The sequence below is a fragment of the Pholcus phalangioides genome, unplaced genomic scaffold (genome assembly GCF_987345545.1).
Source record: "Pholcus phalangioides strain wild (caught in Gottingen) unplaced genomic scaffold, Ppha-v1.0 ptg000008l_1, whole genome shotgun sequence".
Lineage (NCBI taxonomy): Eukaryota > Metazoa > Arthropoda > Arachnida > Araneae > Pholcidae > Pholcus > Pholcus phalangioides.
This window is the reverse complement of record NW_028301601.1, coordinates 16,896,793-16,915,156: the sequence shown is the minus strand read 5'-3', so window position 1 is coordinate 16,915,156 and position 18,364 is coordinate 16,896,793. Positions and strand designations below refer to the sequence as shown.

General features: G+C 35.2%; 1 protein-coding gene across 1 annotated transcript in view; it reads right to left on the bottom strand.

Moving 5' to 3' along the window:
• Wdr33 (WD repeat domain 33) overlaps positions 1 to 18,364 on the bottom strand; it is a 43,118-nt gene that overhangs the window by 5,988 nt on the left and 18,766 nt on the right. Inside the window, exons 2-13 of the mRNA XM_089234291.1 lie at positions 15,994 to 16,213; positions 12,915 to 12,983; positions 9,983 to 10,087; positions 8,503 to 8,598; positions 6,389 to 6,540; positions 6,160 to 6,257; positions 5,733 to 5,859; positions 4,272 to 4,426; positions 3,693 to 3,771; positions 982 to 1,092; positions 761 to 855; positions 563 to 634 (exon numbers count right to left, since the gene is read on the bottom strand). Of these exons, the coding sequence (XP_089090417.1) occupies positions 563 to 634; positions 761 to 855; positions 982 to 1,092; positions 3,693 to 3,771; positions 4,272 to 4,426; positions 5,733 to 5,859; positions 6,160 to 6,257; positions 6,389 to 6,540; positions 8,503 to 8,598; positions 9,983 to 10,087; positions 12,915 to 12,983; positions 15,994 to 16,200 (1,366 nt within the window). The 5' untranslated portion in view covers positions 16,201 to 16,213. The remainder of the gene's footprint in view (positions 1 to 562; positions 635 to 760; positions 856 to 981; positions 1,093 to 3,692; positions 3,772 to 4,271; positions 4,427 to 5,732; positions 5,860 to 6,159; positions 6,258 to 6,388; positions 6,541 to 8,502; positions 8,599 to 9,982; positions 10,088 to 12,914; positions 12,984 to 15,993; positions 16,214 to 18,364) is intronic.

Genomic DNA, 18,364 nt, shown 5'->3' with positions numbered 1-18,364 from the left:
TCGAAGGGGCCACACACACATCTGAAAAGAGAAATGCACTCAAGCAAAATATGATGGGGGCAATGAATTTTTCCATTTTCGGAATCCACCAGAACTGTCCATAAAACCCAGGGCCATCCTAACACATGGGGCCCATCCAGACAGGCCTCATGTCCAAGAGAAACCCACATGATGAGATCTAGTATTATGATTTCCGAGAGTAAAGACGTAAATATGTCAGATGTTACTTGTAGCTAAGTATGCCCTCCCCCTGCCAGAACATCACTATTTCTGATGGTCCATGATATTGAGATGGCCCTGAATAGAGCCCCCATAAGAGGAAAGCTCACTGAGCCCAGAGACAATTTTGATTCATGATAAATATACTGGGGGAAAAAATTCAAGAAGTAGAAAAATATCTTGTTCCTAGAGGAGGATGTGGGAGTGCTTAGGTACAACCTGGGGGCCACAAGAAGAAAATATGGTCTAAAGGGAGCCATGGGAAGAAAAAAAATGGTTAAAAAACAATAATTTAGATCGCTCGCAATGTTTAGGTACCATGGTATCAATAAAGTTTACAAACCTGGAGCTTTGAGATGTTCAGGTAGTCCATGTTCCAAGCCCATCCCAGGGATAGATGCGATTCCAGAGTCATCTGTGAATTGCAAAAAAATAGAAAAACTGTTGAGTGAAGGGTGAAAAACATTGAATGTAAATGAAATTTTCAACATCTCTCATATTTGCTATTTAAAAACATGCGGAATAAATTCTGTTTGATTACCATATTCGGTTCCTTCTTCTTGACCTTTTGGAAGAGTGTTAAGATTGTATTTATCACGCATCCTATCCCCTGGCCGATTTCTGGTCCAGAATTTACTATTAGAAAAAAGAATTCGAATAGTTAAGACATCAATTTAAAATTTTTTTTAGCACAGATTAATATGAAATTTTCTGCAAATCATTCGTTTTCAACTAATGTAAAAAAAACAGAAAAAATGATACCTTGTATGGTCATTAGAACCAGAGCACAGAATATGTCCGAGTGGATGCCAAGCTAAGGACCACACGCAAGAATCATGGGCTTGCTCCATGGCTCCTACTTCCTTGTCAGCACTAAAATTTGAGAGCAAACAATATATTTGATGATTCAAAAGAATATGGTTGATCTGATTTCATAATGGAAATTGATGCCAAAAAGCAAACTACACATTATTAATATGCAGTCAAACTCAGTTATAACGTCAATAATTCTCAGTCCTGACTGTTTGCCATGAAGAATAATACTAATGAACCTTGTTTATAACGTCAATGGAAACCCAACGACCTCAGATATAGTGACACATCTTTTTTTTGTTGCTTTTGCTTCCATTTGTGTGATATTTTCCCAAGAAATTCCTAGAGTACACTTAGGGAATATTGGTCTGTTATTCTAACGATACCTAACAATTAAGAAAAGATCTGACACTCTAACTTGCTCTATGACCAGGAAATTTGACATTCCCATATTTTCCTTCTATTTAACACAACCCATACATTCCCGTACATCCTGTTTTTGCAACGAAGCTTATTTTAGTTTTTAATCTTACCAAAATCGGGGATGAAGATAATTTGCATAATTTAGACATTATATAAAATGCCATGTATAAATATAAATATTCATAAAAAAAAAAGACTAAAAATCTGCTGACGTAATACTTGAATGGCCCCTTAGCATCGTAGCATTTTGCTAAAGCTTTTCCTCCCATTTTCGCTTTTTTGCGAAAAGAATTTTTTATCCAGCTTAAACCCTGGTTTGTATGCTAAATTTTGTCTCGCAAAATACATGAAAACAAAGGTCTTAAAAAGTGAAACAAAAAGGCAAAATAAAAAGCAAAATAAAGGCTTTCATGGCCATCGAGTAAATTAGAATTAAATTCAAGAGTTTTCGGGTTTTTTGGTCGACGTGAAATACAGTTTTTGTCTTTGGATGTTTTGTCGCACAAGTGGCGAACATTTTCAAGAATTGCGTAACACGGGCAAAAGGCTACTACTTACGCCTTCTCCCCCTACTTGAGTCACACTGCCTCGTCGGGATTGGTCTGTTGAGCCAGTCTGTTTTCCCCATTGGCCAAAGTTGTTCCTAAGGGCTCTGGATAATGCTTGGATTTTATCCCCATCATTTTGAAAATGGGAAACCAAGCACTGTTGATCTTCATTATTTCTTCTTTTCTGTTGAAGCAGTTCTTGTGTTTTTGAATTTCAATTGCTTCTCTAAAAATACGTGGAAAATATCTCACATCGTTGGATAGCACTTGGGTCTTCGTGGAGAGAATTTGGTGATCTTTGGTCAGGGCATGCTCTGCTATGGCTGACTTGTCAACTTGACCCAGCCTACAATTTCGTTTGTGCTCGATTAATCTGGTCGATATTGATCTTTTTGTGGTGCCTATGCACACTTGTCCACAACTGCACAGGATAAGGCAAACCTCAGCTGTTTTCAGTCCGTCCCGAGCACTGGCATTGTCCGTCTGACCTGAGGCATTCACTTAGCTTTTTGGTTGGCTTGACAGAATTCTGTTACGGACAGAACTGGACGACACCTGTGAAAATTTGGCATCAAGACCATCTTCAAGCCAACCAAAAAGCTAAGTGAATGCCACAGGTCGGCCAGAGATCAACGGGACAGACTAAAAACAGCTGGGGTTTACCGTATATTGTGCAGTTGTGGACAAGTGTACATAGGCACCACAAAAAGATCGATATCGACCAGATTAATCGAGCACAAACGAAATTGTAGACTGGGTAAGGTTGACAAGTCAGCCATAGCAGAGCATGCCCTGACCAAAGATCACCAAATTCTCTTCACGGACACCCAAGTGCTAACCACTCGGAGCCAATCCCGACGAGGCAGTGCAACTCAAGCCGGGAGAAGATGTAAGTAGTAGCCTTTTGACCACGTTACGCAATTCTTGAAAATATTTGCCACACGTGTGAACGAAATGTCAGAAGACAAAAACTGTATTTCACATTGGTCAAAAACCCAAAAATTCTTAAATTTAATTCTAGTCTTAAAAAGTGTTTGGGCTCCTGGTCCCCCGAATACCTTACGAACAGCCCTTTTAATGCATCATTTTGTCTCCAACATTTCACCTGCCTTGACCATATGAGTAAGTGAGTGCAAGTGGGTGAGTGAATGGCCACATGAGTGAGTGACTGTATGGGTGAGTGAAGACCATATGAGTGATCAAGTGAGTAGCCAAGGTCAGTGTGTGAGTGACAGTATGATTGAGTTTATGAATAACAAAGAAAGTGACTGCATGGGTGACCATATTCACAAGGTATCTCACACGGTCACATACTATCGCTCACTCATATAATTACTCGTGTGGCCATTCACTCCGGTCATTCCCACCTACTTTTTTAGTCTTAGTCATTCACTCATACACCTCACTTACTTGGTCACTCATGTGATCAGGAAAAGCGAAATGTCAGCAGCGGAATTTTCGGTGGGGGGGGGGGGATGTAACTGGGGATGAAACATACCTGGGCAAAATGTCGAAACGTCAGAGGCAAAACTTCCATGTTATTTTATGGAATGGTCCATGGAAATGGCCCATGTCATTCTAACCATGTTTGACTGATACCCCAATACGGCAAAAAAAAATAAAAAAAATTGGGGTAGGCTGAGTCAGGACATATTTGCAGACATAAATAGATATCTCATTCAAACTTACCCGACTACCCAGAACATGACAGATCCATCTGAGCCACCACTGCAAAACAAATTCTCATGAACAGGGTGCCAAGACAAAGCTGAAACAAGAGAACAAATGCTATTACTTGCTAAAAGTAAAACTAGTTTGTTTTTTCAATTAAGTTTTTACAATAAACTGCAGCTTGATGCACAACAAAATACTAAATATAACTATGTTTAGAATCCAGTAGAACTACTCGTTGAATCCCCGCGCACAAAAGAAATGCTAATAGGACTATAGACAGGAGTCAGGACATCAACTTTTTTTAATGAAATTTTTTTAGACCATAAATTTACTCAGAAATCAATTTAGTTATTAGGAGGGTCCCATTACTGGATAACGGGGATCACATGTAAAATTCGTTATGAAACACTGCTCTAGAAAATAAATTTCTACATTACAGTTGAATAATGATACCATAATGTCAAAAGTCAATAGAAGAAATTATTTTTAAATATTCTGCAATATTCTTGCAGTTGAAATATTCTGCAGTGCCATAATCCTGTCGACTTAACCAAAAATTTAAAATTCAAAAAGTTAACATAGAAAACAACTCACTTGTAGCTTCTTTTTTATGTCCACGGAAAGTTTGCATTTCCTCTTTCATATTCCTTATATCAAAGAGCTTTATCAGATGGTCTCGAGAAGCAGTGAGGAGCCAGTTCCCGTTTTTGTTCCATTTAGTGTCCATGACAGTGTTCTTATGTACGTGACTGAAACGAAAATTCGATACAATTTTAAAAATTTGATTTTTCACAACAACACTAATAGAGATTCCTTTGAAGACAAATTTAAAAGCACTACCTTGTGATAAATTTGAATAATATTGATAAAGTTGTAAACAAGCATGCCCTTAATAGTTGGATATAATTGGCCTTCAGATCAGCATGGGTGCCGAGACATACATTGGGTATCTCTCTCTCTCTCATGCTTTAATTTGTTAGAGGGAAATTTTTATGAGGTACATATGCGTTTATGTAGTAATTAAGATATATATGGTGATTCCCAATGCACAGGCCTATATCACAATATTCTAGGACAGCATTTCTCAAAGTGTTCATCATGGCAAACTGGAGCTGGAGATGGAGATTTGTGTGCCTATCTTTGCTATGAAGTGGTTCTTTCATAAGTGAAAATATACACTAAACTATTCTGGGGAGCCGCACATTAATCATGAATTGGGTAAGAGAGCCGCTGGTGACAGAAGTCTGAGAATCACTGCTTTAGAGATAAAATCACCACCACTGCGAGATATTTTAAATTCTAATGTCATTTCCAGGGAATGAAGAGGAAAGGCCTTTATTTGTATGAATGAAATACATACAACGACATAACAGAGACACATCACACAACACATAAACTGCACACAAACTGAATACAAGAGTATGATCTTCCAAGAGACCTATCTACGCCTGTCCAAAGCAGATCCATGAAAATAACACCAAAATGTTTTAAAAACATTTCTGATACAATATTTTGGAGATTATACATTCTAATGCAACTCACATAATTCAATACACTAAAATTTCATAATATCTAACATGGCAAATCATCTTAGAGCAAAAAATTATCAATGTATGTACAAGTCAACTGCAGATAAAATTATCATGAATTCAAGTTAGATCAATAATGAATAATTTTAAGCACAGGCGTGCTAACTTAAAATAAAAATTTGCAAATAAACGTTACGTAAACAAAGTCGTGTCTTTGCCAGTTGCTTAAATGCGGTCACCATGACTTTTTTTACTGTTGTCCTCTGGGTGTTTTCCCTAACGACCACGGCAGTCATTCACGTCATGATAACATGAAAACTCATATAAAATCTAATTTTCTGCCAAAATCCGGAGAAATTGTAACAAATCTGAAGAGCAGGAGGAAGGATGAAAAATCCGGATTCTCCCGCCTTAAGCCAGAGAGTTGGCATAAGAGAGTAAGCATAATATTCGTAATCTAAATTTCATTAGATCAAAGCCATCATCACAAAAAAGCACACAAAGATAATCAAAAACACATATTTACACAGTCGCAAGGCTCTGGCCACTTCTAGGATCCCATAGTTTTATCGGTTGCTGGCTGTCTTTGCTCCCGGACACAATCAGTGCTTTCTGTGGATGCCAATCAACACATTTCACATCAGCACCATGACCTAAAAATATTTGAGAATTACTGATCAGATGAGTGTAAGGTTTAGTTATTTTAAGACAGAAATAGAGAAAAACTTCAATTCATGATATTTTGATGAGCTTTTATTAAAATTTTTGTTATAGGCTAACTTTCTATTTCATATTTGGTTTTTCTCACTGTGGCGAGACTTTTTAACAATCAAGAGATTGGGCCGTATTTGCACCTCAATGTTGGGAGCCACAAAAAACCAACTTCAGCCAACCACCACTGTGGCAATGGTGGGGGTTATGAATTACTGCAGCATCAAAAGGAAAAGTTTTACCTCTTAAAATCTTTTCCTCGAAGCATTTAAGAAAGTCCCATATCCTGACTGTTCCATCGTCTGAGCAAGTCGTGAACTTGTTATCAAGTGGACAAAAACTAAAAATAAAACAATAAAAATTTTATAAACATTGTCTGCTGTAAAAAAAAAAAAAAAAGAGATGGAAAAACTCATATTTCACAAATGCCATTTTAAATTTTTAACAATTTCTTTGAAAAATAATTTTCACCTTATTCCTCTTATTGCTTCTTTGTGTGCTTGGAACATCTTAACGTTGTTCATGTTGCTTTGCCAGTATTTCACATAACCGGAATGATCACCAGTCACCATCCAGATGTCGTTGTGACTCCAGACCATGCACCTCACTGGCGAATCATGCGCCTGTAGGTATTAATACGTTGATAAATGATCCCATTAGGCTAGTTACTCAAAAATAGAACATGTAATAGCTTTTTTCCATCAATCTAACACTCCAATGCTCATACCAGGGTAGGAATCGAGTGGCTTTAAAATTTGTGATACTACAAACAATGCATATGAAAATCTGCAGGTCGTTGGCAAGTGCATGTTCTAAGCTTATGCAAAAACTTGTCTAACTTATGATTAAAGGATGCTTTTGTGTGCATTTCTTGAGTTTTATTCAGTTTGTTACAAAAATAGATAAGAAAAAGGTTATTTTTATGCCAATTTTTTAGTGGGGGGGGGGGGGGCGGCTTCAGAAGGTAAATTATTGACAAAGTATTTAGGTCAAATTATTTACCATTATTTGAAGGTGAGATAATGACTTCTTAATCAATTCCCATACAAGGGCAAGATATTTCAACACAGAGAAGATGGAAGAAATACATTTGGGCTCTTCCTCTATGTTCTTCCAATCATCTCACCAGAGGCATATTTAAGGGGACAGGAGGTGCTAAGTGGGCTATAGGATTTAAATACAGTTAAACCTCTCTATTATCTCGAAAATGACGGAACTGAAAAAAATTTTGAGGCAGAGTCTAGAGTTTTTTGCTTAAGAAAGGAAAAAAAAAAAAAAAAACACTAAAAATGGCAAAAATTTTGATTAAAAAAAACAAATACTGTACTATGTACTATACTTCATAATATTTGAATGAAATTATCAGTTAAGTTACGCCATCAATGTTCAATTCACTAAATGCAAATAAACTAAAATAATTTTCACTCAATTCACATTTTATTTGCATACCTTATTTAAAATAATCCATAAGCTTACACTGTTGCATATTTTTTGCTCTTTGAGCCTTCACAATGTCATCTATACTAACAAGAGCTGGAAATATTTTGGGCCCTATTTTCTGTTTACTCCAGAAAATGACTCCATTTTTAAAGGATGTTAAACATTTTTCACTGGAACTTTTTCTAGTTTCTCTGAATCGTCTTCTGCTGTATTTTCATCATCCAAGTCAGTTATACATACACACATTCAGCAATAATTTTGATATCAGTTAAGGTGCTCAAGTTTGTAGTGAACACAGACCATTTCCACAAAATCGGAAAATGAAATTTCTAGATTCCAGTGCTTTTATCTGATGCTCTAATGTTCTGAAATTCCATCTTCAACATTGTTGAAATTCAAATGAACCACCAGATCTGATCCTTACATTGAAAAAAGAAATTTCAGTGTTTTCTTTTTACTATCATTGTGGTTTGACCTTCGAGATAGAGAGATTTTCAAAAATTACTTCGAGACAAAGAGGTGAAAATGCAGATTTAGTACAGTAAATGTAAGAATTTTTTTTCTTCTTGAAGATAAAAAGTTTTTCGAGAAAGAGAGGTTTGACTGTAATTGGTGGTCAAGAACATCAAATTATAATAGGAAGGCAGTTTAGTCATAAATCTGCCTCTTGGTATCGCATATATAGGAGAAGAGTTATTTCAGGTAGGAGGGGGAAGAAGAAGAAAATCTCGCATCTTTTTTAATCCCTAATGTTAGCAAACGATACCAGTTTCTGAGATTTATCGCTGGTACTTCACCTATATATCTTTCAAATTTGTTGCTAAAAGCCGTAAAGTGGGTCATGTTGTGTATTCTAATCCTATAATAAAAAAAATTAATAGGGAAACAATAAAAAAAAACTACAGGGTATCTTTCATTTAAGTTGGCGTGTTCTTAGCTGTTTAAACAGGGGTGTACATCTTATGACCCGGGGGTTAAATGCATCCTGCAAAGGGGATTTCATCTGCTCAGCAAAGCAGGTTATAAGAGAAAAAATAATAATATTACACTGTGAATATCAAAGTCAATAAACAAAATGGATGAAAAGATTGCCAAAAACTCAATTACTATGGCAAAAATTCTAAAATGAAAAAAAAAATCAATACCTGTAAAATTGTTTCAAAATTAAAAGTAAGTCCATTCCATAAAGTGAATTCTCCACTAGAGGCACCAGTGACTAAACGACGACCTTCTGGCGTCCACTAAGAATTAAAAAAATATATGATTTTTCAATTGAAACTCTGTACATTCGAAAACAAGATTTTACTCACAGAAACATCAAATACTTAAACACAGAATTTCTTTCAGAACAAAGACATCAAAAAATAACAATGAAGTTAGCAACATACTACACGATGCAAGGGGGTTCTTTGTTACCTCTGTGTTTGACCAAAGGGTCCTTGGGTAAGTTATAATATAAAAATACTGCTCTACATTTGAAGAATATGAAAACTACAATAAAACATGAATACATTTGAACTTCATGTATAAAAATGTAAAAATCTATATACATAAAATTTATTTTCTGCGTGTGTGTTCTCTATACAAATCTACAATTTTAGATTGATCGTCTCCAAATTTTGCATATATACCAAATGGGACCCGACTTAAACGATAGGCTACTTTAAAATTTCATAAGAGAAGGGCAAATGCCCCAAATGGGCAAAAAACTGTTGGGCAACACTGATTTTTTGGGCAATCAATTTTTTGGGCGTTCAACAATCACTTTTGGAACGTTTACTTTTGTTACAGTGGTTCCCTAACAATGCGTTTCAGACGTGTATAAGCCTTTACAATGGTTTGTCACTTCTTTAACGCTGCCAGTGTATGTATAATAGTTTATGCCTTTATAATGGTTTTCCCACTTTTTTCGATCCTCCCAGTAATAAGAGCTTTTTGAATAGACGCTATCATCAGCATCACTTTGAGGGTCAGGCAAAGGATGATCCTCATAGAAATCAGTGTTAAAATTGCCGATTTTACTGTATAAATGCGGAAATTTGGTGCGATTTTCTGCTACATCGATAATTTAAAAAATTGTATCAGATTCTTGATTTTTGAAATACTGAGTTCGCTTAGAGATACAAAGCCCAGAAAATCAAATATGAAGTAATTAGCCAGACCTACTTTTGAGTTGGATATTCATGCAATAACATTGATTTCAACTTTTTATTTACATGTTCTCAAGCATGAAAATTAATGTCTCCGTATTGTCTTTTAATTCATTCATTTCTACGTTTCTTTCAATCTAGATTTGTTTCTTTCACGAGTCGCGCAAGTCCTGATATTGGCTACCTTAGACACGGTTTGTATGTCCCTCAAAGAGGGGGATATCACATGATCCAAAAAGCCTTATTGAAGAAAACCCGGGCAGCGCCGGGTATTATAGCTAGTAAATCAATAAAGTTTAAAATTTAAATCGTTTCCACGCCATTTGATTCATCTAAAGTGCATGAACTAAATTTTAATTTCAAATTTGATCATGGAAGTTACTCTTCAAAGCTCATTCTTGCTCGACAATTAAGCAACTTCCAATTGAAAGACATTAAAAAAGTGGGGTCAAATTAATGTAATAATATAACTTACCGCAACACAAAATATAGGACACCTCATCTTATTGGTTGATGTTCGAACAAATTTAGTGGTGACAGCATTTATAGGGTTATCAAGCATGTTAAGAGGGGGTACCAACTGAAATGAGAAAAGAAAAACAAGAGGTTAATAAAAAGACTAAAATAATAGCGAAATGTAATAAAATGATTAAAAATAGTTTTTCCTTGATGAGATTATACAACATAGAAAATACAGGAGCTTGTAATGAAGTCACAGCTGCTGTCCTTTTTTTAGGGAAGGGAATTGTAAAAGTCTTTACAATGTCGATTGCGATGGAAATTAAATTTACTCATTTAATCGCTATGAAAAGGATAAATATGTGCATCCTTCTGACTTATTTGAAGATGAGTGCTTCTCTCCACTCATCATGCAATTTCACTGCCTCAAGTCCCATGTAATATAGATGCTTTGATGTCTGCGGTATTTCAAGTGGTCATTACTTTGTGACATGTTTTCAACAAGTTGAATCTGATATTACCACTAATTACCACTCTGAGGTAAAATGTACCACATGATTCAGAAGAGCGGTTCTCAACCGGTGCTCTGTGTGCACTTCCTAGAAAAATAAAATAAATTTGATAATGAAATGAAAAAAAAAGGCCTACAGGGCTTCGCCGTAGAAATTATGTATTAAAAAAAGGTTCTGCAAGTCAAAAAAGGTTGAGAACAGCTAATTTAGAATATTAAGATACAGAAGGTGTAATTGTTCAGGGTTTTTATAATTAAAGTTCCACTTTGAAATGGCCATAAAAGGAAAACCACTGGACAAAATGTTTTTAAACTTGGTAATAGTTTACGGCAGTAATAGTCTTAGTAATAGTCATGGGGTTCAATTTTCCACAAAAAAAAAAGAAAAAAAAAATAGTTCTAAAACTCACCACCAGCAGGGAATGGTGCTGTATGCAATGTTGTTAAATGAAATAAGACATGAAGACATTAGTTTAAAATGTTTTTAATCATTTCTAAAAAGTGTTAAAGCTTGTTCAATGTAGTGTCCACCATTTTCTGGAAGTTAAATCGTTTTACTGCATTCTCAACAGTAACTCTTAGCATACCAGGAGGAATGTTAGGGATATATTGGTGTATCACATTTTTCAATTCCGCCAAATTGTTTATGTCATCACCATAAGCAGTAGCTTTGAGGTAAATTTTATAGTTGAAAAAACAAATGACATTTAAAGAGCATTGCATAGTTCTAATTTGCATTCCTCCTGCCATAAGCCATGCAGCCATTGCGATTTTGCATAACCCCACAAACAGTTTCATTTTAGAAATGATTAAAAACATTTTAAACTGATGAAACTCTTATTTCATTTACAAATATTGCATACAGTGCCATTCCCTGCCGGAGGTGAGTTTTGTGTGGAAAATTGAATCCCATAGCCTCCTGTAAACTATTACCAAGTTTAATAACATTTGTCCAGTAGTTTACTTTTATGGCTATTTGAAAATGGAACTTTAATTATAAAGACCCTGTTTACCAATGAGAAAAATGCACTGGTTTACAACTCTTCAAATTTCAGTGATGAGATCTGCGAGATGGACACATCCGAATACTGACTACTTCAGAGTGTGTGGACATGTTTTTCTCCTCTGAATGAAAGATGCTCTCAACACCATAGAGTTAGTACTGTATGACTTCATGCTCATGAGTCAAACTGATTCTGTACACAGAGACAATTCCTTATATTTATTTTGTCCCTCTCGTTCCGACTTATCCATCCATTGTATGACATTACGTATGACATTACGTTTTAACTCGTTATACTTTTAAATTTTCTTCATTCTAAATTATTACTTTCCTGACATGATTATCAGTATTAAAGTTATAAAAAAAAAATTTTATTCTTCACTTTTTATCAAAAATTCCTGTGATCCTAACTGTGATTTATTCTATTTCTTCTGGCTGATTATATGATTGCATGGCGTCCCCCCCCCCATCTCACTGAGTTCTTTTATTCTTGCTCTTCTCAAATCAGTTATTCTTACTGTGATATCTTTAATAGCTTTGAAATTATAAAATATTTTCCTCCAACTGGTTTTTTCTTGCAATGCCTTATAGAAAATATTTAAGATATATTCTATGCATGTTGATAAAATATGAAAGTATAAAACCGCACTAATAATAATTTGTGTATTGCTTCATCACTGAAGACATATGCTTAGAAATCATACTTAGACAAAGAAAGAAAAACCTAGACCATGGGGAGCGCAACCTCCAGCCCATCAAGAGGCTCCATCCAGCTCTTGAGAGGTGTTCCGGTAGAAAAGTATGAATGCACACAACACGATAAATGCCTGGGCTGACCACATTTCCTTCATAAAAATTAGGAAATCCAGGTTCATACGGGATATTACTGTTTATCACAAAGGCAAGTAAAATTCCCAAATACAGTCTAAAAAATTGTCAAAGGCAAGTGAGATTGCCAATTTCAACTAAGAAAAACTGTGAAAGGGAAGTAAAGGTACCAATTTCAGAAAAATAATTTGTCAAAAGCAAATTAAGTTGACAATTACTGAAAAAAATTGTCAAAGTAAAGTTGCATTTGACAACTTTTCTAGCTGTATTTGGCCAAAAAAAAAAAAATTCCAAAGGCAAGTGAAGTTACTAATAGCAGCTAAAAAAATTTGACAGAAGCATTAATTTATGTCATGAAAACAATCTCAATTTTTGATTTCAAAAAACTAGAGTAAGCCTCACTGAAAATAAAGGACAAAGCGGGAATGATAAAAATTATGTACATCTTCTGTAAAATATGGGTCACGTGTCATTCTATGTAAAAGTTTCTGGCCCTCGAGTGGTAGAATTACAGCATATCTAGCCCGCGGAAAAAGCTTTTTGCCCCTGTGACCTAGATGATTCATTCAATATTAACAAATACAGGCTAGAAAAAAAATTTCATACCTCTGTATAAAATGCAGGATCTGCTTGAATAGCTCTCCTGTCTCGATGATCTCTTTGCCAGACCCGATTCTAGAATATTCACAAATAATAGCGTAAATTAAGTTATAGGTAGTTTATTAATTGATCTAAGACATCCCTCACAAATATTGCATAGAAAATACAAAAATTATGAATGAGCTGATTGCATCACAACACTTTTTAAATTTATTTATGTTTATTTATTTATTCAATATTGCTTGGCTGAGGCTTACACAACAGAATGTGGTAGTGAAATTCGACAGAGGTGACGGTATATGTTACAAATAAAATCGGAAACTGTTGTGCAATCAATAATTTTTATGGCAGGTTGTTCCAATCAGTTACTGTTCGCAGGACGAAACTAAATTTGAAATAGTCTGTAGATGCAAAGATGGGTTTCAATTTTTGGGAATGGTTAATTCAATTAGAAAAATGTGGAGGTTGGGTTAGAATATGGGAAGTGTCGATATGAAAAAGGCAGTGGAGAATTTCGAAAAAGAAGGTTAATCTAGAGATATATGTTCTTATATTTATTTTTTCTTTTGTTTTTTCTCCAACTGTAACTGGTTTATCTGTTGGAGTGATGAATAAATAAAATAATGTTGGAAGAAGAGTTGGAACATATGTCACAAGCAAGACAATACAAAGGAGTATGGGAAGATGTATATATATATGTTAGGCATCACAAGAAGAGACAGAAAACAAATCACTTGGATAAGAAGCTGCACAAAGGCATATGATATCATGGAAAGAATTAAACGTTTGAAATGGAAATGGGCTGGACATATTGCAAGAAGACAGGACAACAGATGGACTGCAAGTATAACAGATTGGTACCCACGTGGTGTTAAGCATCTGAAAAGGAGTCCCCCAAACAACATGGATCAACGAGATCCGTAAAGTGGCTGGAATCAACTGGATGGCAAAAGCATGAGACAGAGTAAAATGAAAAAATTTAGGAGAGACCTTCATCCAACAGTGTATTGAAAATGGTTGATGATGATGTCCATGGTGGAAAGAGGTTAGATAATGAGTAGGAGCTTACATCAGTAACAGAGGCAGAGGAAGACCAGCAGTTTAAAATGAAGTGGGTGAATTTATTTTGAATGGATTCTAACTTGTCTATATTGGAGAGCATACATGGGGGGGGGGTCCCTGATTTCACAGGCATATGAGAGCACTGGAAGAATATAGGTTTGGAAGCAGAGATGTCTGAGATGACAGGTTGAGTTTTAAGGTTTCACACTTCTGAAAGACGTAACAGACGGTTACAACAGAGGTTGGCAGAAATAATTATGCCCAGATATTTATAATGAGAAACCTCTGTGATTATAGAGTTGTCGATGGAGTAAGAAAATTCAAAGGGAAGTCTTTTGCGAAGTTTCATTAAAACTGTTTTTGAGGAGTTTATGGGGTAATTGCCAGGACGAACACTATTCAGATATAATGTTGAGGTTATGTTGAGATACTTGGTTGGATTTGTTGTGAACTGTTTGCTAGATGATGCAATCATCTGCAAAGAGTCTGATATGGAAATTGACGAAATTGGGTAGAAATTACATATAAATGTGAAAATATGTCTGTATGTATGTTTGTTCTTTATACAAATCTGCAATTTCAGACTGATCGTTGCCAAATTTTGCATATATACCAAACAGGACCAGGGTTGAACGATGGGCTACTTTAAAAATTCGTCAGAGCAGGGCAAATGCCTGAAATGGGCAAAAAAACCCGTCGGGCAACAATAGTTTCATGGCCTCAACAATGACTTTCGGGATGTTTACTTTGGTTACTGTGGTTTCCTAACAATGAGTTTCAAACATGCATATGTCTTTACAATGGTTTGTCGCTACTTTAATGGTGACAGTATTATAGTTCATTCCTTTATAATAGTTTGTCTATTTTTTAATCCTCCGAGTAATTGAAGAAAACTGGGGTAGGGCCGGGTATTATAGCTAGTTGTTTGTATAAATTTAAAAATAATAATAGCAAAAGAGGACCGAACCCTGGGACAAGCAAGACTTAACCTAAATGAATGGAAAGTTTCTGGACCGTGAAGTAGACAAACTGACTGCAGTTAGTATAAAGGGGGCATTCATCATTTTAAGCAGTTGAATGCATAGGCTAAGGGTTTGGAGTTTAAGTAGTTTATTATGGGGCACCCTGTCAAAAGCTTTAGAAATTCTATAACAAAAATCATAATTGCACAGAGTTCTTTTAGAGATTGCGACAGGTGAAATTACACCACACAAGTTGCATTCTTCTACAGTTGAATGGGCTCTGCGCTTGCAGAAATGAAAAAGGTTTTTTTTAACATATTGAAACAAGATCGCCATTTTTCAACTATGAACGTGTTTTTTATGCACTAAAAAAACATTGGAATTTCTTAGCATGAATTACATACCACTGCGTATCATCTGCAGATATTTTTGGGAGAAATTGGAATAGAAATGGATATTTCAAAAATAAATTTTTAAAAAATAGTTTCCCAACAATTTATAGATGCGTATAAATGTGAGTAGAAAAATCAACATTTCCTCTACAATAATATGAAAAATAACCCCTTTCATTCCCCCATGATTCTATTTGATGAATGAAATTTTCAAAAGCAGATTATAAGCCGCTGCAGACTATACAATGATTATTTTCCTTGAAAAAGTGAAATTTGCATCTGCATATTATATGCTGCAACAGATAATATAATACAGAAAACCGAGTCACCCCCAATTTTTAATGGCAAAATAGAAACCAAGTTTCATTATAAAGGCTTTGCTAAGAAACCTTCCCTTCTTTTTTTAAGGTCACCCCCTCTTTTATGAACAAAATTTTTGTCTCGCCTTTGCAAAAGAGGGGGCTTTACTATATTTGAGATACAATGCAAATCGTTATTTTGACAATATTAAATGGGGGAACTGTTTGAAAGAATATGATAGAAGTATTAAATAGCTTGAGTACAACACCAATTATACGACACTAGTCTACAAAATTTTTAAACCCAATAAAGTTCAAAAACTTTCATATTCAGTCTATACAGATCGTAAATGGTAATACAAAGCCTTACCTCTAAGCACTTGACGATAGATGAATTGTAATCGACTGTCTTTCTCGTGACAGCTTTCCTAAGTCTTTTGCCATCGAATTCTATTGCTTGAGTCGGTTGGAGTTGCCTATGAGGCTGAAAGTTATGAGCTGGTTTCTGGAAATTTGGTGGAGGGAATTTCGGCACGTAAAAGCGCTGAGCTGGAACTGGCTGCACTGTTTGCATCATTGTGTACAAAAACCTACAAAATGTATTTGATAATCAACAGCTAGTAATATGAAACAAAGAAAATGATAAATAGTTCATAACGGTACCAATTGTTACAGGTGCTGCATAGAGACAGGGCCATCTTTATACACAGGTGGCTCACCTAGGCACCTATAATAACCTAAATAGTAAGTAATTCACATCTACAATGTCAGACTCATAGGGGTTCTCATTAAATTTCTCGGCCCAGGATCCTCATGATGCTGTTAGGATAGCCGTCTCAAGATAAAATAGGTTTCCATTTCAACGTTAACCAATAACTATATATAAACATATATAATTGTCCTTAATCTGTTAAAAAATGAAATAAAATAAAGACAAGAAACATGATGATTTTATAATACTCACAGCGAAATCCTTAAATGAATAGCAAAAAAATCTTTGGTGCATCATACCTATTAGCATATTAGCAACGACACACAAACAGTGAGCATGCATAGTAACCCTCCTAGTATTCAAAGATAGTTCCTAGACCAATACTTTGATCCTCTTGAAACTTTCTGAAGCACTCAATCAAACACAATGTATGTCTGTAATTACGTTGGATAAAGGCGTCTCACACATTTTATAATTATGTCCACAGCGGAATAGAGATTGCAGAATGTTATTTTGGAAATTTTCCAGAAGGAAAATTAATTTGTCTCCTAAATGTCTGTAATACCGATAAGAGACTAAAATATGCAATTGTAACCGAGACTGGGGTCTGACATCACAGCAGACACATGATCAATTTTTCACAGTTAAACGTAATCTTCAACATTGTCTTTGTACTACTGCTATAAAATGAAAAAAATGTCGGGTCAAATCTCGTGATATTGATATTCATTGCAAAGGATCATACTTTTGTTTTCATAGCAGCTTATGAAAAAATTTATATCAACATTTGATATAAATGAAGTCTCAGTACTGATATAAATTTCATTTTTCAGCCGCAAAAAAAAGCATTCACAATACAATTGAGATTCAGATTTTGCAAAAAATGAGCATCAGCTTCTAATCCATTGTCATAATCACTACTACTATCTAACCATACATGCACCTCGTACGCATTCCATTATATAATTTCTAATAAATTGGTACATGCCACATTTGTGTGTTCTGGGTGAATGTGTGCGACCCGACATATTTATGTTGGCAGAATTGCGCTTATTTTGTGTTCATGCTGGTGCTGCCATCTGCCTTACATATTTTGAAGTAAAGATGGTAAACGCTTGAATTTTCACGCTTGAACTGCTATGCAAGTATTGTGCTGTTGGTATGCCTGCACTATGTGGAGAGACCATTTTTTAAATGGGAGATTGGCTTGAATTCATACCTTTAAATTAGAAAACGGCAGAAGACCACCTTCGGACGACCATCACTGTACCGTCATGTCATCATTGTCACTACCAACAGACAATCTATGGTTACAGTGAATTTTTTAAATATAATGGTGATCCAAAATATTTCGCTCTCAAATTTTAACTCATGTTTATTCAACAAAGGAGAAAAAAAATTATTCCAAGATATATATATGTGTGTGTTTACATTAAAACTTCAAAACTATTTTTGCGCGAGCTGTTTCTAAAAGAACTTACAATGAAATTGAACCAAAAAAAATATACTGTTCAACGAATAATAAATTTTTATTCATTGACTCTGAAAAACGCTGTCACCACCACGACTTGATAAGTCACTGCAGCGCGAGACGCTGAAGTAGAGGCATTAGTAGCTACCTCTCTTAACTTTCAGCAAGTCCAAAGTCTTAAATATTTTCAACAACAAAATTTATGCTGCCGATAACAATGATTTAATCATATTTTTTACTTGCGAATTTCTAATTAGACTTGAGCGATCAACTAATATAACATGAGAATCATACAAAAAAACAGTCGTGCTTTACTCAGTAGACCCACACTGAGATTCCCATTTCAAATAACTGATTTAGTAATTAAAGTTTTCATTTTCTTTATTTCTGAGAGGAAGAGGTAGCAATGCTTCCCAGATGTTCACTTCAGTACAAGGCGTTTGCTGAGCAAGCAATGGTATTATCAAAAAATGGATATTGCGGCCTTCTTTCAGAGCTGTTTTTCGGACTGGCTTTTTCATATTATCCTGGAGCAAATTGTGCTGTGATTAGAATGGC